This window comes from Hyla sarda, chromosome 2 (genome assembly GCF_029499605.1).
Source record: "Hyla sarda isolate aHylSar1 chromosome 2, aHylSar1.hap1, whole genome shotgun sequence".
NCBI lineage: Eukaryota > Metazoa > Chordata > Amphibia > Anura > Hylidae > Hyla > Hyla sarda.
The window spans coordinates 221710253-221736076 of NC_079190.1; the positions used below are offsets into that span (position 1 = coordinate 221710253).

Consider the following 25824-nt stretch of genomic DNA (forward strand, 5'->3'; position numbering starts at 1 on the left):
CTTATACGTCCGTATTGGGGAGTGGTTCAGAATTTACTCCAGGAGGTACTGGGTGTTTTTGTTCCCTTGGACCCCTTAGTTTATATCCTCGACCCATCGACTAGAGCCCCATCCAAAAACATGTTAGAGCTGTTTTTTGCATATTGTCTTAGTGGTTAAGACCCTAATTGCCAAACATTGGAAGAGGCCCCATCGGAGGATGAGCAGATTGCCAGGGTGCAGGAGATTCATTCCCTGGAATCTTACAGCCTCCCTTAATACTCAGTTCTTTTTGATAAGAGATCCATGGGATGGATTCACTGAGACAACCTCCCCTGATCAAACTCTTTTATCTCCTTTCTTTACTGTTCATTGTGGTCTATTGTGTGTTGTCCTTGATTACTGTTATTGTTTACCACTATTGGTATTTCACCTGTGTTCAGAATAGGACTGACCTGCCTGGTCTGCTCTCATTACTTTTGCTGTCTGTTATTCTGACTTTATGGGAATTGCTATTCCCATGATGTTTCTTATGTCAAAAATGTAATAAAAATAAATATGTTTATTATTGCCCTATTCTGACCCAAAGAACCATTTTTCCTATATGGATTATTTATGACAGTGATCTTTTGACACTTTTGTATACAACTTTCCTGGGATGTAATGTGACCAAAATTATCAGTTTTGGACATTGGTATTTTTATGTTTATGCTGGTCAGGATAATTGTATTTTAAAGTAGTTTGGACAATGTTAAATATGGCAATACCATGTTTTTTTAAATTAATAAAAAAGGTGATCTTTTTGTGGAGGAGCTTCCATCGAGACCACTGGAATTTAAGTTTTAGTAATATGGCACATCTTGTCATTCTATTGATTGCCACTACTGTTTAGTGCTGTGCATAGCAGTGATCTACTTGTATGGTCCATAGAAGATCCCTGAAGCATGTGAGTGAAGCTTCAACTGCCACCTTGACTTACTGGACCCAGATCATGCTGCAGGTGGTCCAATGAGTTACTTAAAGCCTGCTTAATCAGGATTACAGCAGCTGAAGGGTTAATGGCAGGCATCTGGATGATCACTGATGTCTGCAACGGACAGCTGGTATTGACTGCTATGAAGTGAGCACAGCTCCTGCTTCAGTCCGCATGAGACTCAGTAAGTACATGTATGGCCATAACAGGCAGCCAGGGACACCCACATCCTTTATGGATGTGGATCAGCTTAGCATATAAACCCCCCCCCCCCGACACACGGGTTGTAGCTGTAGACAAAGTAGACATTTTTCTGCAAAAAAAACTTTATTTTTTTTACACTATTTGCTTTAACAATCCAGTAACATGGCCAGGAAAAGTTACCTTCACACAAAATAGCAAGTTATGATTGTAAGCCCATTAGGTTGAAGATATTAAATTCTTGTGAAGGTGAATAGGTTGTACATTACATGGTCTTATTGTTACAGTAAAAATGGTTTAATAATGCTGATCTTCCTGGGTCTGAAGCTGTTCTGCTATCTTTTGTATAGTAGACCACAGCACATGAATGTTGTGCCCATAGTATCTCACTGTTAAGACAATTTGTTTCCTTCCCGGAAAGCCTTCTAAAGAGAATACTACCATATGAGTCAGATCATCTCTTCAACTGATAGTCATTTACTCTGTAAGGTGAAGCAAAGCATTATTTGGAGTGTTATTGCCAGGGGCAAGTACACAACATGCATAAAGAATAAAAAAAAACAAAAAAAAAAACTTGTCCTTCAGAAAGCATTGTGCTGCAACCACAGCATATATGAAAGCCTTCAGAAGCTTTACTTTTTGGTCATGTCCACAGCAGACTACAAACCAACAGTTATAGCCGCCTTGGTAATGACCAGGGATGCTCTACATATTTACAGTATTTTAGGACAATGAGCACACTCTTGTTTACCAGCAACATTTATTCGGCAGAATTGTATTTACCTGGTATAGAAGAGACTAAGATCTGCAAGGAATAAAAACAGTAAGTTAGCTTTGAGAACCTGCATATTGCATCTAAGCATTGTCTCAGCATTAAAACCAGGTTTCCAGACACAAAAGGCCTGAAAACCAACGATGCCACTTACTGATTTAGTATTGCACTGTGTAATGAACACCACAACAGGAGAAGCCATTGAGTGCAGATACCATACAGTGCGTGATTGAACGGATCATTTACTCACCTCAAACTGCACTCCAGGCCTCACTAAGGCTCCTACAAGACACAAAAAGGAGGAAGTTAAAGCATGTTCTCCAGCACATCACAGAACTGCACGTGCAACGCAGGGAGTTCACAGGATGACTTGCCCCATTCTAGGGCTAAATATGGGCCTGGCAGTTCTACTCAGTGTTACAGGCTCTGTTCACTTTGATCACACAGCAGTTGAACTTATTTCTCATCACATGAACTGAAGCTTAGTATTAAGTTAAAGGGGTATTCCACTGGGGAAAAAAATAAAAAAATAATTTTAAATCAACTAGTGCCAGAAAGTTAAAGATTTAAATAAAAGTAATTGACAAATCTAATTCTTCCAGTACTTAGCTGCTGTATATATTACAGAGCAAGTTCTTTTCGAATTTCTTTTCTGTCTGACCAGTACTCTCTGCTGACACCTGTCCATGTCAGGGTCTGTCTGAAGCAGGAGAGGTTTGCTATAGGGATTTGCTCCTACTCTGGACAGTTCCTAAAATTGATAAAGGTGTCAGAGAACACTGGTCAGACAAGGGAAATTCCAAGAGGAAAAAAAACTTCCTGTGGATCATACAGCAGCTGATGAGTACTGGAAGGGTTAAGGATTTTAACTAGATGTAATTTACAAATCTGTTTAACTTTCTGGCACCAGTTGATTTAGAAAATTTTTCTCCAGTCAAGTACCCCTTTAACAACTTATTTGTAGGTAAGTTTTCAGTACATTTTTCCATTAACAGGACTTACTTGGAGGCTTCGGACTGTTAAAACCTCCGTGTGGTGTACAGCTACAAATCAACAGGATGGCCATCTAAAATAAAAAAGGTAGAAAAAAAAAAAGGCATAAAGGGACTGACCAGACAGAAGAGCAAAATTCAAAAGACCAGTCTAGTGTGTTATGCAGTTTATAACCTCCTAACATAATTTAGCAGGCAAAGCGAACTGCAAGCTTTATCTCTGAGGCATTTCCAACGACAGAGGCATACTGCAAAACCCCATCGGGATAGACCTCAATCCTATTCACCTCTGGTACGTATTACAATAAACCTTTAGGTCAGGACTTGAAGCAGTACTCAACCTCAAACACAAGCCTTACAATGACCGAATACAGTCAGTGCTTTAGGCAGATCCAGAAAATAAGACCCTTCTCCCCAACCAGCATCACTTCCACTAAAGCTCTAGTCAACTCAACTGGAGTAAAGTGCACTTAAGGATACAACACATAAGAGCTGCCATATTTTACTAAAATTTAAATTCTAATCCATTAAAATCCTTTAAGGAAAACCCAGACCCAGTCCTTTCAGAGCTTTAATTTAAGTGTCAGGCAGATCAGACTAGCATTGATCATTTTGACAAGATGTCCTATCAAATTAGACAAGCATACATGTAGAATTTTTACCTCCAAGTTTATATGCTTGATTATTTCATACCTAAAAAAAAAAAAAAAAAAAAAGTTTTACATATGTTAGCTTTGATATAAAACAAACTTTTTTTTATTACAGATGTGTAAACTGTTCAGAGAGTCTTATGTCAGTCACCTCAAGTCAGAGCAGTTGAACATTACTAATCATCAGAACAGTCATACAAGCGCCAACTGGGAAGTGTCCATCTGACAAACCAGCTAGGGATAGAGACAATTACCTCAAGTCATTTTGTGACTAACAGCAGCACCTATGGAGAGATAAAATTTTATGTGAATTAAGAACAGTCATGAAAACTTGTAAACTTGTGCCCCCCCCCTCCCAATTTCACTAATAAACTGGAATTTAATCAACTTCTATGAAATACAAAGGCCCCCCAAATCTAGAGAAACAAGGATTTGAGTTTTGGGGGAAGTAGTGAGAGCTGCCATGCAAAATTTGATCTAGGTTCCATTCCTGTAGTTCAGAGTCCAACACACAGGAGATTACTACATATGACAGCATGCCCTGGACTGGAAGTTAGAATAAAAATCATATACCACCAAGATTCCTTCCACGCTGCTGTTGCGTCCTGTCAAGAACTGTTTTTGTGATGGGGCACAATGGGCAATAAGGTGTCTCAAATGCTTCCATTTACTGCTATGGGTCTCTTGGGTGCCTTTTTTTACGGTAATAGCAGGAGGACACATGGTGCCAAAGGGTTACTTTTACCCTCACTACATTTTGTAATTCTTAATATTAAGTCTACTATAGTCTAATCTTGCACTGATCTATTACAGCCAGTCGTGACAACATTTCATGTACCTTCCCATTAGTAACACAACTCCTACAAATAAAGTAGTTGTGGGTTGCAAAAGAAGGTTTTACTCTTAGCACTTTTTTAATGTTTGCACCTAAAAAGCCAAACATTGAAACAAGAAAGCAAAGTGCTTATGGAGGAGGGGTGGGGAAGGCAGGCCAAGTATAATGTTGTGGTTCTCAGGGGTACACACACACCACTATTACAAGAATTTGGATCTAAGATAACCATATGACTAAAGCAAAAAAAGAAGCTGTGTGTGAACTACTGCTCCTTTTGTATTCTACCCCCATCAGACCCATGGACAGTGAATAAAAAACTGCCATGTGCACCGACTGCTACTACATCCAAATGATGAACTCTGGACCCATGTTTGAGATACATTTATCCTGTACATAGGAGTTACTCTTTTGTACGATAACTCTAAGACTAACCGACAGCTTACCCCAACAGGAAGATGACCTACATGTCAGACAGCTCACACAGTTTAGGAACGAACACCTAGAAAAGGAATATAGAAGATATGTAACCGGTTGTTTTCTAAAGTTATAAACACTAGAAGACAGTTCTCTTTAGCTCATGTGAGATTAAGCCACAGGACAGCACCCGTCTGACCGATCCAGTCCCCCCCCCCCTTCTGAGATTGGTGAGGCAATCCCCAGCTGAGCCAAGACATTGCTGTAGCCAGTGATTGGTGGGAAGTTTGTCACTCCCAAGACCAATTAGTCTGAAGGTGGAGGCTGGAGCACTCAGATGTAAGAGACTGGCACTGTTCACTAGATTCTGTGGCTGAGAATAAGTTATTTTCCAAATAACCCCTTTAACACTGATCACTTCTGCATAAGTAGAGCCTACAGTCTCATCTGTAAACTAAAAGCCTTGTAATGGTAGTTTCTCATTGCCATTTTTTGGCATTACATGTGCCAGGCCTCATTGTCACCAATGCAATCAGTTTTACATGATGGAAGCAAAACCTGCCAACCTATATAGCCTTGCTGTACAGTAGAGACACATTCATGTAGGATATGCCCTATATCTAGCAAGGCTGCAACAATCATTGGATGATACACAAGAACTAAAACTAGCTATTATGTACTGGGACCAAATATGAAAGTTAACCATATCTGTAAAATATGTTGCTTCTCTGAGAAACAAAACAAAGCAGTGAGACAGTACAAGATGGAGGTTTTATTGAGTTCGAAACTCTCCTGGCAAGAGTTTATTTAATGAAATATTGTAAGAGCAAGCAGCTAAATGATAGTGGAGTGACATTAATATTACCACCAGGTTTGTTTAGTTGGTGCTATAAAGCAAAGCTATGATAAACTAGGCAATGGAATGTGTAGCACATTTACATGTCACCATGCTTTCAAATGAATCAATGAAAGCGAAGATTAACAGCTGAAAACAAAATTGTAAAGTTCTCTCACCTCAGTGCTTGAATGACATCTTCGCCTGTTCAGTATTCCATGCTGCAGCTTCTCAGAGTACACTGAGGATATGGGGGATCAGAGTCCTACGGTGTATAGTACACACAGCAGATAGACTCCACTCATTAGCTCAGGGGCAATTTAAAAATCCGATGGAATCTAAAGAAACGAAAATAAAAATGCCATATAAAAGTTATTTTAATACAAAAACCAACAAGTTAGCTTTAACAGCATCTAATTGTCTCAGCATTAAAACCAGGTTTCCAGACACAAGAGGCCTAAACACCAACGATGCCACTTACTGATTTAGTATTGCACTGTGTAATGAACACCACAACAGGAGAAGCCATTGAGTGCAGATACCATACAGTGCGTGATGGACCGGATCATCTACTCACCTCATATACTGCACTCCAGGCCTCTGTAAGGCTCCTACAAGACACAAAAAGGAGCAAGTTACCCAGCACATCACAGAACTGCACGTGTAACACTGAGTTCACAGGAGGCTTGTCCCATTCTAGGGCTACATCTGCTTCTAAGGCTGCATTCACACCTCGTTTTTGCACTACAGTTCCCGTATACGTTTTCAATGTGAAAACTGTATGCATTGACTCTCCATTGAAAAATGCATGACAAAAAAAAAATGCATCAGGGTGTGTTTTGCATCCTGTAGTTTTGTCTTTTTTCCACGTACCCAAAACCATAGCCTACCAGTTTTTGGTCCAGGTGAAAAACTGTATCAAACCGTATACTTTATTTTGTGTACACTTTTATTTTACATGTGAGTCAATGGGAAATGTACAGAACTGTATGTGCATACAGTACCATCCAGTTTGCGAAGTCAGACAAACAAGTGAAGCCTTATTCACAATGGAGTGTAAAGTTAAACATAGTTTTTTTTCTTAAACGGATGCAACCAGACATCATTTTTCAAGCCATATACGGGTTAATTTGTACACATTTTGACAGTTTATCAGGTTTTTGATAAACTGATTCTTCAAAACCTGACTAAAGGAACTATATTGCAAAAACATGGTGTGAATGCACCCTAAGGCATGCCCGTCAGTTCTAGTCAGAGTTATAGGCTCTGTTCACACTTTGATCACACAGCAGTTGAACATTTCTCATCACATGAACTGAAGCTCAGTAACAGGTGTGTTTCTAGTGCATTGTTCCTTCAACAAGACTTACTTTGAGGTTTTGGACTGTTAAAAACTCCATGTTGGTACAGCTACACATCAGCTCCAGAAGCATAGTCATCTAAAAAATAATATAAGCATAAAGGGACTGACCAGACACGGCAGCAAAATGCAAAAGCCCAGCCTAGTGTGTTATGCAGTTAATAACCTCCTAATATCATTTAGGAGGCAAAGCGAACTGCAAGCTTTATCTCTGAGGCATTTCCAACGACAGAGGCATACTGCAAAACCCCATCGGGATAGACCTCATGAAGGTGGGCAGTTTACAATACTCTAACAACTGATTATGACACAATACCCTATTAAATAACACCAAATGCTACAATCATGTCTATCAAAGTCCATCTGCTTGATCATACAGTGCCCAAAATAATGTACAGATAGATTTGATGAAAGTAAACTTGTTTCTATTACCAATAGTTAAATTGTTCAGAAAGTCTTATATCAGTCACACGACCAGTTAAATATTACTATTTAGAACAGACAGACAAGCTCCAACACAGACAGGACTCACCAATAAAATGATTTCCATGAAGTGTCCATCTGACGTACTAGGTAGGAATACAGAGACCAATATCTCAAGTCATTATGTGGACAACAACACCACCTATGGAGAAAACAAACAAAACAAATCAAGCCAAAAGCCACAAGTTGATGAACTACTTGTTTCCCACTCCCCACTATAAGTCCTAAGTGAACCATTCAAGCAGTCCATGTCTATATAATGCAGCATATTCTATTAAAGAATGTAGAGGATCTAGCATATGCAAGTTTTAGTTTGCAAACAATACATATACAGTACATAAGTCTTGGCTTCACTCATCTCCTGACAGGAGTGTTGCATAGACTAGGTAAGGGCAGAAGCTGGCGCCCAGCAGACTTCAGTGATGTAGCGCCTGCTGGGGAAGTCTAGTCCTCCCCCCCCCTTAACCACCTTAAGGAGCAATGACGTACCGCTACAACATGAGTCCAATCCCATTCTATAACGCATGGCTACAGCGTGGCCCTGCGTCATAGTTGGTCGGGGCCGGCCTCTAACGACGGCCGGGACCCGTGGCTCATAGTGCGCGGCACTGCTCGTGGTTCCTATGATAAACCATTGATCAGCGTGTACAGTATTATAGACGCCTATGGGAGCTATAACATTGCAAAAAAAGTGAAGATCATTTAACCCCTTCCCTAATAAAAGTTTGAATCACCCCCTTATCCGATAATTAAAATAAAAATAGTGTAAATAAAAACCAAACATGTGGTATCACCGCATGCAGAAATGTCTGATTTATAAAAATATATATTAAACTGCACGGTCAATGGCGTATGTGAAAAAAATTTCCTAAGTCCTAAATTGTGTATATTTGGTCACTTTTTATATCATGGAAACGATCAATAAGTCCTATCAATACAAAAATGGTACCATTCAAAACTTCAGATCACAGAGCAAAAAATTAGCCCTCATGCTGCCCCATAGGTGGAAAAATCAGGCCAGCCTAAAGTATCAAAACATGCAAGTCTGACCACAAGGTTAATTGTGTAAGAAAGAAAAGCAAATTTGCATGTTTTCATTTTTCAATAACACTGAAATAGTAAAAGAGAAGGTATCATAGTAGGTAGTTATGGCTATTATAGGGTGAGGAGTAAAAGCAAAAATTGGTCCGGACAAGTGTATCGTCATGAGGGACAAGTAGATTTTGCTTTGTTTTAGTCCCGTGGACAAATAGCTTTTTATTAAATTTCCACACCCCTAGAGAACCAATAGGTAGGGACAGGAGGAAGAAAAAAAATAAAGGTGGGAGTTACTTTAATCTTGATAGCACTACTATAGTTAGTCTGTTAACCTTGCAGGCTTCTAGACAGTGAGGAGGTTTACTGTACCTTCCCATAAGTAGCACAACTCCTACAAGTAAAGCAGTTGTGAGTTGCAAAAGAAGGTTTTACTTTTAGCACTTTTTTCATGTTTGTACCTACAAAAAAGCCAAACAAAAACAAAAAGTGCTCAAAAGGAGTTTATTGAACAACTTTTATCACTGTCCACAGAATGAGATAAATGTATGTCTGCCCCCACAGCACAGATCACAGAGTGGTGGCTGTGTGTACGCCATCTATGCTCCTTTACCATCAGTCCCAAAGAGTGAATGGAGGAGCAGTGAACAGGCATAACTACAGCTCTACTGAAAGGAAACCCCAGACCCCCCCAATCTGGTTACTGACAGGGGCACTGCCAGTCAATCCCACAGCAGCTATGATATTTACCACTAATGCTGTGGACAGGTCAATGTTTATGGGACAACAAGATGTCACAAGACTTACCAGATCAAGGAACATGATTGACCAGAAACTGCATGTCGCAGCAAGAACACATTGTAGGCAAACACCTAGAAAAGAACAGTGACACGTTAATAGGTTGGACTTACAATTTGGCCACGACGTGCACAGAACCTCAGTTTTAAAGGTACATAGCATCATCCACATGCCATTGCAGATTTCTGCTGTATGTTGTGTTTGCATTGCAGCCACAGCATCATGCACATTGTGTTTTTGAGTTGCTGACCAATCTCAGGGTTTCAGAGTGTTAACAGGTTGACTATTGAAGCAGTCGTGACCATACAAGATGTAACCAAATGCCTCACCCTCAAACAACAGCCCCTAATGGTGGTGTTACATGTGTCTCATTGTTACTCCTTTTATGTGATAGAAACAAAACCAGCAATCCCATTATAGCCTTAATGGCCAAAAAGTGAACATTTATGTAGGATTGGGCCCTATAGTTAGCACGGTTTCAGCAATCACCCAAAACATTTTATGCCCAAACTGTTTTTCCTGCATATGAATTTTCCTATACCACAATACCGGTCGGGCCCCTCAAATGAATTATCAGCTGCAGATGCGGCGTTGGCGCTTTAAGTTAATGAGATGCGTGCCGCTGCACGTTAAATGGTTAAGTTGCCGGCCGCAAGCGCTTTAAATGAATGAGATGCGAGCTGCGGCAAGCTGTCACCTCCCTCTGCAAGTGCTTTAAGCCTGGCTTTTAGTGCTTGCCGGAGGAGGTGACAGCTTCCAGCTCGCAACTTAATCATTTCCAGCGCCACGGCTGGTGTGAGGTGGAATTTTGCAACCTCACACCGGCATCTAATTCATTTAAGGCACAGCGGCCTGTATCTCAATCATTTAAAAGGGGGGGTGTAATATCGTGGAACCGCAATATGCATTTTTGGTCAAACCGGCCAGCACTACATGGTACTATGTCCCAGTTTGAGGCACATGTAGCTAGAGCAACATGTATTGTGCACATTATGTACCTGATAAAGTTTGAGAACCTGCATATTGCATCTAAGCATTGTCTCAGCATTAAAACCAGGTTTCCAGACACAAAAGGCCTGTAAACCAACGATGCCACTTACTGATTTAGTATTGCACTGTGTAATGAACACCACAACAGGAGAAGCCATTGAGTGCAGATACCATCCAGTGCGTGATTGAACGGATCATTTACTCACCACAAACTGCACTCCAGGCCTCACTGTAAGGCTCCTACAAGACACAAAAAGGAGGAAGTTAAAGCATGTTCTCCAGCACATCACAGAACTGCACGTGCAACGCAGGGAGTTCACAGGATGACTTGTCAACTATAAAGTAAAAGCTAGGCTAAGTGACCGACTAGTAAAGAGCACATCGTACAAGACCTGTATAGTGTTATGCAGTTATTAACCTCCTAACAACAACATTTAGCAGGCAAACCAAACTGCAAGCTTTATCTCTGAGGCATTTCCAACGACAAGGGCATACTGCAAAACCCCATCGGGATAGACCTCAATCCTATGCACCTCTGGTATATTACATCAGACCTTTAAAAAAAAAAAAAAAAAAAAAGAATGGCCAACCCCATACACACATACCTTCACCTCCAGCACAGCATGCTGACACTATCCAAGGTCATATAAATGCAAGTAGTAGCAGGTAAAGTCCACTTTATTCCATCAATTAGATAACCACACACGTGTACAAAACATGTTTCCATCACTACAGTGTGGTATCATTTTGGAAGGCCACACTAGCAGTGGAAGCCTGTTATGTACCCACATTGAGATTATAGAACTTACAGTAATTTGATTCGTCACAAACTTTTCAGCGTTTGACTTTAGCCTGCATAAGTTAGTTCAGCTTTCAGGTACTCCGGTGGGCTGGAAAAGGTGGATACAGTCCTAGGAGAGTCTCCAGCCCACCGGAGCACCTGAAAGCTGAACTAATTTATGCAGGCTAAAGTCAAACACCGAGCCGAGAAGTTTGTGACGAATCAAATTACTGGAAGTTCGCTCATCTCTAATTGAGATATCACTGCTTATTTGCAATTGTTAGATGGAACCAAGTTAATTTTACCTGCCAGACCCTTAAAGGAGTACTCTAGGGCAGAGTATTCCCACTCCGTTCTGCCCGGGCTGCAAAATAAATGAAAATGAACCATCACTCACCTCCCTGGGTTCCCGCGGAGCACCACTACAGCTGTTCGGTCCTCCGATGCATTTCCTTCATACTTCCGGGTGTAACGAAGCGTCACATGGCGCTCAGCCTATCGCCGGCCGAGGCTGAACATCGCGGCTGCCGGCGATAGGCTGAGCGCCATGTGACGCTTCGTTACACCCGGAAGTATGAAGGAAATGCACCGGAGGACCGAACAGCTGTAGTGGCGCTCCACGGGGAACCCAGGGAGGTGAGTGATGGTTCATTTTCATTTATTTTGCAGCCCGGGCAGAACGGAGCAGGAATACTCTGCACTAGAGTACTCCTTTAAAGATTACCCATCAACTAAGCCTTCCCTAATCCCCCTCCCCATCTGTCCCTGTGATGATTACTAGTTAAAACCCCCCTGTAAATACCTCCCCCCCTCCGGTATCTCAGTTTGAGGGTACGTTCGGTGGTGTGAACTTAACATTAATGTAAATGGGTCTCCGCGAGACCCGTTCACACTGCGGAATTTCCGCAGCTGAAATTGTTCAGCCCAAAGAACATGTTCATTCTTTGCGCGGATTCTGTGAGCACTGCATAGCAGTCAATGATGACGGCTCAGTGCCCCACGGCCCTAGCGCCGAAACACCATCTGCGGCGGCCACCAGGCGGCATCTCCGCTCGCGGAATTCAGCCGCGAGAATTCCGTAGTGTGAACGGGGCCTGACGCTGTGTGCAAGGGGAGGAAGTCTGCGTTGCCCGGCAGGCGCATCATCATCTGATGCCTGCCAGGGCTGGCTTCTGCCCTTCCTGTATACAGCGCTCCCTCTAGGGAGCACGCATACAGGCTGAGTACAAGCCTCTGAGTCTCCCCTGTTTGGCTATACTGCCGGCCGGCCGAAACAGGAGCGCACCCTGCAGTGATACAAATAGTGCTAGCTCCCGCCTGTATGATTGACAGGCATGGAGCTGCACTGAGTATCCAATTTCAGACTCAGGCCAGCATGAGTCAGAAATAGTTAAAAAAAAAAAAGCTTGAGGCCAGGGTTCCTAGGGAAACCCCTAGTGGCCAAAGTTTCACAACAAAACTAGACATAGAAGGAAACATTTTTGTTATTACAATCCATTTACATAGTTTACCTATGTATTAAGATAAAGCCCTCAACTTTCTCATAAGCTGTAATGTTGGTCAGGTACAGTAAGTAACCTTTTCCTGTTATGGCTTCTATTAAGTGAAGAATTTGGGAGGGTAGGGATTAGATCTATGTTTTTTATTGATACTGCTTGCCTATTCAAGGATAATGGGCTGAAAGACAGCACATGGACCGAAGAGGGACCATGAATGGAATTTACTAGGTGTCATGGGCGCTCAGCATGTGGTATGCCATCATGGGAGTGACCCTTTAACACTAGTGTTTGAGCCCTCATCGCTTTTATACTTTGATAAAGGTATAAACTATCTCCAAGATGCTCTGGATACAAGTTAATTGAGAATATAATTTCACATACAGAGCCTGTTCTACCTAGGAGGAGGATGGATTGAATGCATGGCTCCCTATAACATTAGAGAACCGTCCTATTGCAGTTATGTGCATGATGACTAGTTATGTAACAGTCTGGACCTTCTACAGTGGAAGAGAGCACAGCACCCGGTCACCCACCAGGCCGCAGTGGAGGTCTGCATGGCCCCCCACCCCCAGTCACCCACCAGGCCGCAGTGGAGGAGAGCACAGCACCCAGTCACCCACCAGGCCGCAGTGGAGGTCTGCATGGCCCCCCACCCCCAGTCACCCACCAGGCCGCAGTGGAGGAGAGCACAGCACCCGGTCACCCACCAGGCCGCAGTGGAGGAGAGCACAGCACCCAGTCACCCACCAGGCCGCAGTGGAGGTCTGCATGGCCCCCCACCCCCAGTCACCCACCAGGCCGCAGTGGAGGAGAGCACAGCACCCGGTCACCCACCAGGCCGCAGTGGAGGAGAGCACAGCACCCAGTCACCCACCAGGCCGCAGTGAAGGTCTGCATGGCCCCCCACCCCCAGTCACCCACCAGGCCGCAATGGAGGTCTGCATGGCCCCCCACCCCCAGTCACCGTGGAGGTCTGCATAGCCCCCCACCCCCAGTCACCCACCAGGCCGCAGTGGAGGTCTGCATGGCCCCCCACCATCAGGCGAGCACGGGCCCCCAGTCACCCATGAGGCGAGGCTGCAGCAGAGGATAGCACGGGCCCCCAGTCACCCATGAGGCGAGGCTGCAGCGGAGGATAGCACGGGCCCCCAGTCACCCATGAGGCGAGGCTGCAGCGGAGGATAGCACGGGCCCCCAGTCACCCATGAGGCGAGGCTGCAGCGGAGGATAGCACGGGCCCCCAGTCACCCATGAGGCGAGGCTGCAGCAGAGGATAGCACGGGCCCCCAGTCACCCATGAGGCGAGGCTGCAGCGGAGGATAGCATGGCCCCCACCCCCAGTCACCCATGAGGCGAGGCTGCAGCGGAGGATAGCACGGGCCCCCAGTCACCCATGAGGCGAGGCTGCAGCGGAGGATAGCACGGGCCCCCAGTCACCCATGAGGCGAGGCTGCAGCGGAGGATAGCACGGGCCCCCACCCCCAGTCACCCATGAGGCGAGGCTGCAGCGGAGGATAGCACGGGCCCCCAGTCACCCATGAGGCGAGGCTGCAGCGGAGGATAGCACGGGCCCCCAGTCACCCATGAGGCGAGGCTGCAGCAGAGGATAGCACGGGCCCCCAGTCACCCATGAGGCGAGGCTGCAGCGGAGGATAGCATGGCCCCCACCCCCAGTCACCCATGAGGCGAGGCTGCAGCGGAGGATAGCACGGGCCCCCAGTCACCCATGAGGCGAGGCTGCAGCGGAGGATAGCACGGGCCCCCAGTCACCCATGAGGCGAGGCTGCAGCGGAGGATAGCACGGGCCCCCACCCCCAGTCACCCATGAGGCGAGGCTGCAGCGGAGGATAGCACGGGCCCCCACCCCCAGTCACCCATGAGGCGAGGCTACATAAGGTTGTGTTACCGCCTGAGAACAGCCGCCTCACTACGCTCCTGCTCTGGACTCCGCCGCCATCTTAAGGAACACGTGGCCAGGGCCTAACGCTGACCTCACGTATAAGGGCCATGCGCCTGGCACACCGCCGCTTCCACAGCGATCCCTGCTCCAAGGGACCCGTGCCCCTTGTCCACGTGGCGCCATCTCCCACACCGCCCAGACTGTCACAAACACTACTGCTGCCGTAAAGTGGCGGCACATCTCACCTAATACTGTAGCCTCATCCCGCCGAGAGGAGGACATATTCAACGGGACTCCGCCAGAGAGGAGCTGACCGGTAAGGCATGCTCTCCGGCTACCACACTGCTCGCTCCTCTAGGACGAAAAGACTTCCGCAGACGTCGCTGCCGCATAACCAGACTCGTAGGGGAGGAGCTACATTCTGACCTCAGCCGGGGGCGTGTTTAATGTACGGTCACCCCGTCACGTGGTCCGGTAGGCCTGAGCCTAACAGCGCTGCACATACTCGAGTGACCGTCCTCAAAATGATGAGTATTTTCTTCTGCCGTACGTATTGTTCGTTTGAAAAGAAAAAAAAATAATTTCGCGAGTTTTACAGTATTTTTAAATTTGTACTGCGCATGCGCCAGTCATACTAGCTACGCTTCCCAGGCCCTGCAGTGTTCTCTCTAGCACCGCCCACAGGAGGATTCTGTCTGTTCCCGACCAAACAGAGGCTAGGCCAGAGTGTCAGGAGGCCTGTCTGTGGAGAAGGTGAGATGCGATAATGGCGGGAAGAGGATGTGGACGGACCTGTATGGTGCAGCACATAAACCTGCACATTATTGATTCCCTGTGAGTAGAGGATCTCTATGAACAGGTCTCGGCTTCTAGGCAGCCAACGTGTAGTGTAAAAGGGGGTTTCCAGTTTTCTTTATTGATCGCCTCTGCCATAATTAAAACATTATTGAGATTTATCAAAACTTGTGCAGAGCAAATGTGGTGCAGTTGCCCATAGCAATCAGGCTTTTTAAAACATGGAAGAAGCAGTCTGGTTGCTATGGACAACTGAACCACAAGTTTTGATAAATACTGTTTTGATAAAAACAGTGTCTCCAGCTGTTGGAAAACTACAACTCCCAGCAGGCCCAGACAGCCTGCTGATGGTGGTTCTTGTTGAAAAAAGAAAAGCATGAGAATGTCTTATCTGCCAGGGACTGCTCTCCCAGCTTCCCGCTGTTTCTAAATAAAATAGGCTTAAATGGGCACTGTCACCAACTCTTTTTTTTTTTTTTTTTTTAATATGTTTTAGTACATACTACAACATATCTCTACTATAGTTTCATTATTTTTATTAACAGAATGTATTTTACATTTGAAAACCGGCCCCTAGGGGTCTCCCTCCTAGTGGCCGTCTGCAGGCTGGTGTGACGTCACGCTTGAATTCGGACTGATGCCGGCCGGGCAATCAATCCTAATTAATTCAGGCTGCGCTCGCTCCCTACCTATACGCGTTTCTGCTGCCGGTGTTTGCACTTTGGTATGTCTACTTTGGGGGGGAGCGTGTTGCGTGGCAGGGTTCGGGGGGGGGGGGGGGGGGGGGGATTTGCACAGGGTGCCTCCAATTCTTTCACCACTACAACTCCCAGCATGCCCTGACTGCCAATAGATGTCAGGGCAACCTGGGAGTTGTAGTGGACTGTCCTGCACTTTGGTATGTATACTTTGGGGGGGAGTGGGTTGCGCGGCAGGGTTCGGGGGGGGGGGGGTTTGCATAGGGTGCCTCCAGTTCTTTCACCACTACAGCTCCCAGCATGTCCTAACAGCCAATAGATGTCAGGGCAAGCTGGGAGTTGTAGTGGACTGTCCTGCACTTTGGTATGTATACTTTGGGGGGGAGTGGGTTGCGCGGCAGGGTTGGGGGGGGGGGGGGGGGGGTTGCACAGGGTGCCTCCAGTTCTTTCACCACTTCAGCTCCCAGCATGTCCTGACAGCCAATGGATGTCAGGGCAAGCTGGGCGTTGTAGTGGTGAAACAGCTGGAGGCACCCTGTGTAGATGAACTAAGGGCGGAAGTGTCGGCCCCAGCAGGCATCAGTGACGTCACGCCTGCTGGGGAAGTCTGCCTGGTAAGTGAGCACACTAGTCTTTGGGAAAAGGACTCCTACTAATTTGAATGGTGGTCCTGCTGTGGAAAAAGTGCAGGAACTCAGTTCCTATGCTTTCCTACAGGACTTGAGCCCTGGGTGTAAGCCTATAAGGGTGCGTTCACACTGCGGAATCTCCGCTCGCTGAATTCAGCGAGCGGAGATTTCGTTTGGCGGCAGTTGCCAAAAATATTTCAGCACTAGGGGCACTGAGCCGTCACCATTGACGGCTGTGCAGTGCTCGCGGAATCTACGCAAAGAATGAACATGTTCTTTCTTTGCGCGGAACACTTTCAGTGGGAATTCCGTAGTGTGAACGTACCCTAATAATTTTTGTCTATCTATGATTTTTTTTTAATCCGTTGCCTAGTAAAAATTGAAAAGGAGTTTGCCAACCGAGGATGTCATGCCCATATGACCTGGCGTGTGTGGTAGAAGTAACTGTGCAGTTTGCAGGAAAGTGTTCCTCTACAAGGGTTTACAACGCTGCACTCGCATCACTGCCTGGTTGAAAGATCAGATTGGTAATATATTTATCTTTATAGGATGATTCTGGGTTTTTGCTTAGTGCTTCCTTCATCGTAAGCAGTTGTGTGCAAAAGGATGGGTGCTGGAGTCAAGTGTGTGATCACTGGAACCAACATTAAAGGTAAGTCGGAATTTGATGTATTGATGTAGCAGGGCTGAGTGGGCTATTTGGCGCATAAGGCTTTGTATAGGCTGAAAACTCAAAAGACAATGAGCAATAAATAGTGATAGGTGGGAAGTCATGGTACCAATGTGATGCTGATGCTCTGGTACTTTTTATTGGTAAGGTCCAGCAGGTGTCTTAGACAGTTGTGTTGCTGGGTGAGCATCACTTTAAATGGGCACTGTCAGATACAAAAACTTTTTCTATGTTGTACATCATGGCAAAACCTTTCTAATATACTTCATAAGAAGATTTTATAAAATGTTTATAGAAATCATGGTTTAAAAAACTGTCCACTAGAGGTCCCCCTATCCACTGTGACACCACCGAGTCTAGAGGCAGCGTCGTGATGATGCTTGGACACAGCTTTGCTGCGCTCCCGGACTGATAGGCTGGGTTCACGCTACGGTTTGTCATTACGGTTCCCGTATACGGCTGGGAGGAGGGGTGGGCGGGGCTTAATCGCGGCGCTCGCACTCAGCCGTATTTGGGAACCGTAGTTAATGTATGTCTATGAGCCGACCGGAGTGAACCGCAGCCTCCAGTCGGCTGCTTTTTCGGCCGTATGCGGTTTCCCGACTGCAGGCAAAAACGTGGTTGACCACGTTTTTGCCTGCGGTCGGGAAACCGCATACGGCCGAAAAAGCAGCCGCCCGGAGGCTGCGGTTCACTCCGGTCGGCTCATAGACATACATTAACTACGGTTCCCAAATACGGCTGAGTGTGGGCGCCGCGATTAAGCCTCGCCCACCCCACCCCGCCTCCCAGCCGTATACGGGAACCGTAATTACAAACCGTAGTGTGAACTCAGCCTTACTCTGCCTGCAGGAAGGCACAGCCGCCGGGAGCGAGCACAGGGTAAGTAAATAGCTGCACTGCTGGTGTGGGGAAAACTCCTGCTTCCCTCCAGATTCTGTTAGCTGTGAGGGACGCAGGAGTTTTCAACACAACGGAGCTCCACAACAGCCGACATCAGAGTACTGCTAGCATCACTGATGCTGTGAGTGCTAGGAGAACACGGGGGAAAATAGCTGGTGCAGCTCCCGGGATTGCGCAGCACACTAGTCAGCCCCCTCTCTGCTGCTCATATAGATGCCGGCTGCCGACACTCGCGTAGCTACACGCCACACCGCTCACATCTCTGCACGCCACTCACATCTTCCCTAAGGTTAGCAATACTACAACTCCCAGCATGCCCTGACAGTGAGGACATGCTGGGAGTTGTAGTTTTGCTAATGCTTGGAGAGAGGTGAACTGACAGGACAGCATATTGAGGAAGGGGGCATGCACAGTGAGGCCACGTCCCCTCCCTTTGAGAGGATTTCAAGTTAGTGAGCTACAATATAAGTGTAATAAAAATAAAATAAAGGTACTAGATACATAAAAATTAGATGTACATGGTCAGGATTAGGTACTGAGTAATATGTTAAAAAAATAAAAAAATGTGTTGGATCTGACAGGTAAGCTTTAAACCATATAGACATCCTCTTGATGGCCATTGCAGCAGGCTGTTGGTTGTTACTGATGGCTCATTCGCTGTTATAATGGTGTATAATCATGATGCTTTGCATTTACAGTATAGCTGCTATGCCATAAGTGCACATTACAAATAGTGACAGTGCTGTGATGCTAAATCATGCAGAACAAGTGCCATATTTTTAAAGCTCCTCTGCCACGTTTCCCATTACTTGGACCCTACAAGTTAAGGAATTTAGAACACCTTATATTTTACTTGTGTGCCAAGATTGTAAAGGTATATTCATACAGGACGTATACAATGCTGATTTTTCTCTGGATTTGCATGTGAAAACCTAAAGTGTATTAGAGTAGACGCAAGGTGGATGGGATTTGTAAAATGTTCATCCACACACTGCAAATGGTCTGCACAAACCCTGCCCATAAAGTGGCCTGTGGGGCAAATTTAAAGTGGACCTTTCAGCAGGAAAGCATTGGTGTAAATAAGCACATGGCTTGGTAGGCCTAGCCATTTCCAAGATATACACCTTTTTGTTAATATGTAAATAAGGCTCATGTACCCAGGGGGCGTTCCTAGCACAGCAAGAGCCCAGGTAAGTCTAGCCCATGTCCTTTTTATCTAACAGCTATCACCCAAAGAGGGTAGGCAGCAGACTTTGAGGGGGTGATACAGAGGACACTGGCTGGATTTAGCCGGCCTCTTGCTGTGCTAGAAAGGCTCTATGTGCACTTGAGGAAAAGGATTATATCTTTCCAATGGAGAGGACTATTTAAATAAAAATGGCATGCCTAGATGACTAACACTTTCAAGCCGTATGCTAATTTTCACCCCTGTTTTCCTGCTTTCAGTCTCACTTTAAAAGCCACAACATGTCGGTTTAGTCTGCCGATATATTTACTTCAAATGGGAAGTGAAAATCTGCAATAAATTGTGAATTTGAAATAATTTTACAATATTTAGGGGTATTCTGAACTAAAATTACTGTGGATAGGGGATAAGTTGCAGGGGTCCATTTGTTGGGACCCCACTGGAATCTCCAGAATGGGCTCCAATTCCTCTGTTTTTCACAGTGCTCTAACTTTCGCGTGCTTGCTGCAGCGCAATTCTTTGTTTTAGGGAGCTGAAGAAGAGAGCCAAATACAGCGCTCCATAGACAATGCCGGCATGAGTCAATGCTCCGTTCAAAACAAGGCAGCCTTGTTCTGGAGATCCTAGCTGATTGACCCCCGCAGTCTGACACTTATGCTCTATCCTGTAGATAGGGAATAAGTAAATTAATCTCAGAAGACTCCTTTAACATTATCTGCACCAAAATCCTTGTGATTTGATTTCGATTTTCTGCTGCAGGAACACTAATATATTTACAGCATATCCTTTCTGTCTGAACATACCTAACCGCCCTTCTATGTGTAAATGTAAGCTCATCATTCTAATAACAAATTCAATTCTGCTTCATCTGTGTGTCTTTCAGCTCTTGGCCGTGCTATTCACTCCTTATCCCGGATTGGGGAAGAGCTGTACTTTGAACCTTTGGATGAGGGGGTAAGAAAACGTAACCAACTTTGCTTATCTATTTACTCATCAGGATGATCCATGTAAATGTCACGATAGGGCATAAGTGCAACAAGAAAGGGGGTCTCCATTGAAGAACCTGTTCTATGAGCAAGTAAAAAATAGAAGCTGTGATGGAATTGAGCTGAACATATATTACGTGGTTAGATAAGTATTACTGTTTCCACTGTTAGCACACCTTTCCCGGGCAGAATGGGTTAAAGGAGTCAGATTAGGTGAGCCATCCCCCTTTAAAAAGGTCCTGTGGCTTTTTTTTTTTTCTAGGTCCCCTCCATTCACTAGCTGGCGGTGCCATTATTGCTGGCACCAGATATACTAATAGTGCATAGACTGTCAGCTGGGCAGTCAACGATGCTTAGTTCTCAGTGGGAAAAGTGCTCTGGTTCATGTCCCATTGAAAGCAGTGATGAGCGCCCCCTTGGTAGTCTATAGATGTAGTTGCAGTCTGTGGATTGTCAAGGCCACGATGAAGTGAAAGCAGATGTCCTGTACGGTGGTCCCCCAAGTTACAATATTAATTGGTTCCAGGACGACCATTGTATGTTGAAACTATTGTATGTTGAGACCAGAACTCTATGGAAACCTGGTAATTGGTTCTAAAGGCACCAAAATGTCATCCAAAATAGGAAAAAGTGAGGATTAAAGAAAAATAAGTAGATAGCTAATATAGATAAAGCAAATACTTACATATAAAAGTAATAAAGATCTGCTGGGAGCTGTAAATCACTGTCTGTGTCAGTGTTTCCCAAGCATGGAGCCTCCAGCTGTTGCAAAACTACAACTCCCAGCATGCCCGGACAGCCAAAGGCTGTCCAGGCATGCTGGGAGTTGTAGTTTTGCAACAGCTGGGGGCACCCTGCTTGGGAAACACTGGTCTATGTAGAGGACAGGAGCTTCTTCGGGGTCCTGTACAGTACACGCAGTGTCCTAGAAAAGTAACATGGAGTCACCCTCACCTGGTGTCCAAAGGAGCAGGTAACCCTGGTACAGGTAAAGTGTACAGAACATGTAATACCAGACATCAGTTAGTGCATACGCTTCAGTAATACAGGGGTTTAACCAGTGAATGCCCATTCTGATTGGTCGGTTCTTCCAGCCATTGACAAGTTTCACAGATCTGGACTGTCTGTACATTGTATGTTGAGTCTGGTTGCAACTTACAATGGTCCAGAAAAGATCAGTATGTTGAAACTATTGTATGTTGAGGCCATTGTAAGTTGAGGGATCACTGTATGTAGATGTTATGGTTTGTAACATTTCTCTTCTTTTCCTCTCAGCTATGCCTGCGTTCGGTGAACTCCTCACGGTCGGCCTACGCCTGTTTTACCCTTACTCCGCTCTTCTTCCACACCTATGAGGCAACTGGAGGGAGCTGCCATTGTAAGCTGTTTATGAAGGTAGCCGACATGTCAGCAGAAATATATCGGCCTCAATTATATAAACAAGTATAGATAGAGAGTAAAGCAGCTCCCCTTCGCACCCTATTAGTTCTGTTGTTATTTTTTACCTGCATTAGAAAACAATTTTTAAGCTGATTGGTTGCTCTGGGCATCTGATGCACTCTTTGAGGGCACTAGTCTTCATACCTGGGGCTCAGTACCTATATTTTCCTGCTAACATTTTTTCCTGTGTTCACAGTCAGTGTTGAGCGTCTTCCGGTCTCTACCTTCTCTAGAGAAGACTGTGGAGAAATGTCTGATCAAACTGAATATGGCCAGCAATCGCCTAGTCATCCAACTGTTATGCAAATATGGTCAGTATATATTGCATTGAGTGTATATAGTGTATGATCAGTGTATATACTGACTGTATAGTGTGTGTGGTGTACACTCAGCATATAATGGGGTTAGCTTGTAACTCCTTTTCCACCTACTAATGTAATAGTACGCAATGGAAGACTGACGAACGATTATCATTTCTGCGTGTTCAGTTGTTTCTAGCTGCACATCTGAAAAGATTGCTGTAAAACTGAATTATAGCAGTTAGCACTTTCAATGTCACAGTCAGATTTGATCACCGAAATTATGGGAAATTACAGGACTGGCTTCTCTAAGGAAACAGTCTGGAGCCTGGCACAGGCTCCCAGGGCTGCCTCCTAAGATTTCAAGCCTACAAATGGTGTGATGAATCAGTTTGCTGGGCAAATTTATATGATAAATGATATAATATAGTGGCACACAGAAGGTGGAAATTTTTTGACAATAGTCCAGGAAGATGTCATGTTGACATCTAGTTCTTGCATTATGTAAAAGTGGGAAAAAAAATTCACAGTTTAGCTTTCATTGCCCGCAATGTAGTGGGCCGTGCTGGGCCCGTGTGCATCCCATTATTCTACTATGCTGACTATTGATATAGTTATAGGTTTGTTTTTTGTTATGACTGTTGGGTGATTTGTTGTATAGTGCATTTCTTACTCTATGTCTTTTATACTGTCCGGGGATTGTCCCGATCAAGGCTATTTTGATGTATAAAATTGATAAAATATAATAAACATGTGAAAAATCAAAACAAAACAAAAAACAACAGATACAAACTGAATACGTACCAAAGGAATGTTCTTCCCTCCTGCACTATTCCATTATGCCTGGAAAAAAATAATTAAAAAGGGTTATATGCATGATAGGTGATAACTAGCCTATCAATTCAAGTCAGTTGTAACCTGACTGAATGTGTTGTAGCTCATATGAGCTGGGTGTGTCTGGCCATTGTCTTCCCTGCAATCCCCATGTAGGTAGTATTACCAAATTATATCTGTTATTTGCTGTATCATTATTTGATATGTTATAAAATGGTTCAATAAAGTCAGACTTGCTGTTTAGATCCAGTCCATCTTTTCATCATTGTACGGTTTTATTTGACACTGAATTCTCTGGTTTACCACCACATAAAGTTAGTGTAATAGATCACATTTACATAAAAGTGATTTCTATGATTTAAATATTCCATATTTTATTTTAGGAGTTATGAAAACCCATAACTTGTCATATCAAGACTGTGAATCCCTACAAGCTGTGTATAATCCAGACAGCTGTCCCAATGTACTTCAAGCACAAGCCAGGTAAGAAAACATCATCTCCATTATTACAATACTTGGAAAAGAACAATGTTTTCTGTAACCAGAATGCACCCTAATTAAATCAAGTTGTTGGGGGTACAGCTGCAGAAGTTCCTGGGTATTAACTGCAAAATGCTTCCTGACATTTACTTTGGGGTAGCCACTATTACATGCAATCATTCAAGAAAATTATTAAATAATACATGGAAAGATGGGGCCTACCGAAGCAAAAACTACTGCTTCTTTGTCCCTGTCAAGGTTCAAGCACTGGGACCGCCACTGATCACAAGAACGGAGGTCCTTTGTCCCCCCACACTCTATTTAAAGAGGCGGGGGGGGGAAACAATATGGTGCTGGGGGGGGGAAATAGAAAAATCAAAGCCAAACTTACCTATTGCTGGTACCCTGCAGTTCTCCTTTGCCTCCGTCTAGTCTCTTGTTCTTCTCTCTTCTTCTTGGTTATAAGATGAGCACTGAGTACAGGACCTGCCAACTCCAGATTGTCCTGTCTCGACCAGTGATTGGCTAAATTGGCAGGTCCTGCACCCAGTACTTAAATTGGATGAAGAGAGAAGAACGAGGAATCTGACAGAGACGAATGGGAGTTGTGTAAGTATGTTTTTAGTTTCTATTTACTACCACCCAAGCACCATATTTATTTTTTAAAAAGTTGGAATACTCTAATCTCTGTGGGACTTCCGGAGATAGGTGAATTCTGTACTTGGTAATGATTGGAAATAGTACGTGAAAAGGAGCAGTGGCCAAGCATGCACACTGCTGCTTTATTCGTTCGGAGGACTAGGGGCCTTCATTCTCATAATTTAGGTGTTTCAGCAGATGGCCCCCACAAATGAACGAGCTATTATGTATAGGGGGTAACTTTTAATCTTGAGTTAATTAAGGGCTGTGCAGTGTTCCAGGTCTCTGTTATACATCTGTTAGCTGAAGTGTTTTATTATGGGTTTTATTGAGATTGGGGGGAAAAAATCTGTTTATTTATTTCTTCTTTAGACTCCTGTCAGATGCAGTGGTGCACTTTCCGCTGACGCTTGCAGAGGTAACATTGATGGCAAGTCCAAGTGGAAAAGTCACACTCAGGAATTATGTGGAAGAGGAGACAGGTAATAAGAAAAGATGGGATGTATTTGTGGGTTTTAATGTTGGTTGAAATCAGAAGGTCCAATAGTGGGTTAAAAAAAAATGTTTGTTACATTTTTAAAATAATAAATAATAAAATTAAGACTAATATACCTATTTGATATTGCTACAATGAGAATAGTAAAGTTAAAGGGATACTCCAACGTTAAAAAATATATCTTCTTATCCACAGGATAGAAGATAAGTGTCTGACCCCTTGCGATCGATCTCCCTACATAGTGCAGGCTCTGCACTTTGTGATTAATTTGTTCCGAGAGGATCAGTTCTTCTTATCCTATGCGGAAATGAGACCGTTATTGTATCTCTGGAAATGCCTTTTTATAGGTATCCTCAGCTGAGGCGTGTTGTCCAAGCGCAATTTGGCTTCCTGACGTTTACTCCTGTGTTTTCTGATGTGGAGATTCTCTTAGTCACCACTGATGTCTCTAGACCACTTACTCAGTCCTATACTCTCCTCCAGACACTGAGGCCTAGCCTGTTTTCAAACGCTTACCATAAATAGGTGGCTGATATTCCTGATCTGTCTATGTGCCAATGGAAGTTGAGGGCTCCTATTACTCCACGGTGGTTAGTAGTAGGGATCTGTTGATTCAGTCTCAGTATGTCTTGAGGTTATATTATACCCCTACTAAGCTGAAGCATATAGGGGTTTCCCTCTGACCTATGTTTTCGCTGTTCTGTGGAGGTTGGTACCTTTCTGCATGCGGTTTGGGAGTGTCCTGTTATAGCCTCTTTTTGGAGGGAGGTGATGGGGGTTTTTGGCATATAATCTAGATTTCCCCTTCCTGCTTAACCCGGGGGTGTGCTTGTTGGGAGTGATAAATGAGGTGGTATCTGGTTCGCATAGACGTTTACTGATCAGTTTCTTGCTATTCTGTGCCTGTAAAGTGGTCGTAATGATGTGGAAGGATGCTTCCCCTCCCCTTTGTCTCGCTGGCTGAATTTGGTAAATAAATACTTCCTGTTGTACCAAACTTTGTATAAGAGTCGTAGGTGCCTGAAGAAATTTGACAAGGTATGGACTAGGGATGTCCCGATACTGGTATCGGTATCTGGGCCGATACTAGCCATTTGCATGGTATCGGGGACTCGTTTAATGTCCCCGATACCTGCTGCCGCTCTGCTGCCCCGTTCTCCTGTCCTCCGGTCCGTATCATGTCGTCCTATGGAGGAGCATGTGACACACGTCACTCCGCCTCCTCCCCTATGCACAGCATAACGCTACGGAGGAAGCAGAGTGACGTGTATG

General features: G+C 44.5%; 1 protein-coding gene, 1 long non-coding RNA gene and 8 other non-coding genes across 20 annotated transcripts in view; 1 reads left to right on the forward strand and 9 right to left on the reverse strand.

Annotated features, from left to right (window-relative positions):
- Positions 1–1260: 1260 nt before the first annotated feature.
- LOC130355785 (uncharacterized) lies at positions 1261–14881 on the reverse strand. Of its 5 annotated transcripts, XR_008888659.1 has the most exons (15): positions 14743–14881; positions 10524–10557; positions 9337–9401; positions 8902–8990; positions 7544–7636; positions 7022–7090; positions 6229–6262; positions 5831–5989; positions 4846–4901; positions 3822–3851; positions 3580–3610; positions 2928–2991; positions 2176–2207; positions 1937–1958; positions 1261–1635 (listed from the first exon to the last, which is right to left on the reverse strand). It is a non-coding gene; the product is annotated as an uncharacterized LOC130355785 (long non-coding RNA). The 5 variants fall into 5 exon arrangements; XR_008888656.1 differs by lacking the exon at positions 8902–8990; XR_008888658.1 differs by lacking the exon at positions 8902–8990 and having other exon boundaries at positions 3719–3851.
- Positions 2014–2151, reverse strand: LOC130359753 (small nucleolar RNA SNORA8). Its single transcript, XR_008890436.1, has one exon. It is a non-coding gene; the product is annotated as a small nucleolar RNA SNORA8 (small nucleolar RNA).
- Positions 3072–3195, reverse strand: LOC130359769 (small nucleolar RNA SNORA18). Its single transcript, XR_008890452.1, has one exon. It is a non-coding gene; the product is annotated as a small nucleolar RNA SNORA18 (small nucleolar RNA).
- On the reverse strand, positions 4399–4532 carry LOC130359779 (small nucleolar RNA SNORA40). The gene has a single exon (XR_008890460.1). It is a non-coding gene; the product is annotated as a small nucleolar RNA SNORA40 (small nucleolar RNA).
- LOC130359761 (small nucleolar RNA SNORA1) lies at positions 5317–5447 on the reverse strand. Its single transcript, XR_008890443.1, has one exon. It is a non-coding gene; the product is annotated as a small nucleolar RNA SNORA1 (small nucleolar RNA).
- Positions 6067–6204, reverse strand: LOC130359755 (small nucleolar RNA SNORA8). The gene has a single exon (XR_008890438.1). It is a non-coding gene; the product is annotated as a small nucleolar RNA SNORA8 (small nucleolar RNA).
- LOC130359778 (small nucleolar RNA SNORA40) lies at positions 8895–9023 on the reverse strand. The gene has a single exon (XR_008890459.1). It is a non-coding gene; the product is annotated as a small nucleolar RNA SNORA40 (small nucleolar RNA).
- Positions 10362–10499, reverse strand: LOC130359754 (small nucleolar RNA SNORA8). Its single transcript, XR_008890437.1, has one exon. It is a non-coding gene; the product is annotated as a small nucleolar RNA SNORA8 (small nucleolar RNA).
- On the reverse strand, positions 10715–10841 carry LOC130359768 (small nucleolar RNA SNORA18). The gene has a single exon (XR_008890451.1). It is a non-coding gene; the product is annotated as a small nucleolar RNA SNORA18 (small nucleolar RNA).
- Positions 14685–25824, forward strand: part of RAD9A (RAD9 checkpoint clamp component A) — a 38788-nt gene continuing 27648 nt past the window's right edge. The window contains exons 1-7 of one of the 7 annotated variants that reach the window (XM_056556446.1): positions 14685–14813; positions 17168–17271; positions 20262–20332; positions 21640–21759; positions 22001–22115; positions 23321–23420; positions 24429–24538. In XM_056556446.1, the coding sequence (XP_056412421.1) occupies positions 17226–17271; positions 20262–20332; positions 21640–21759; positions 22001–22115; positions 23321–23420; positions 24429–24538 (562 nt within the window). In that variant the 5' untranslated portion in view covers positions 14685–14813; positions 17168–17225. Of the gene's footprint in view, positions 14814–14904; positions 15044–15105; positions 15332–17167; positions 17272–20261; positions 20333–21639; positions 21760–22000; positions 22116–23320; positions 23421–24428; positions 24539–25824 lie in introns of those variants that run through there. The other 6 variants (XM_056556450.1, XM_056556445.1, XM_056556448.1 and 3 more) reach the window with 6 other exon arrangements.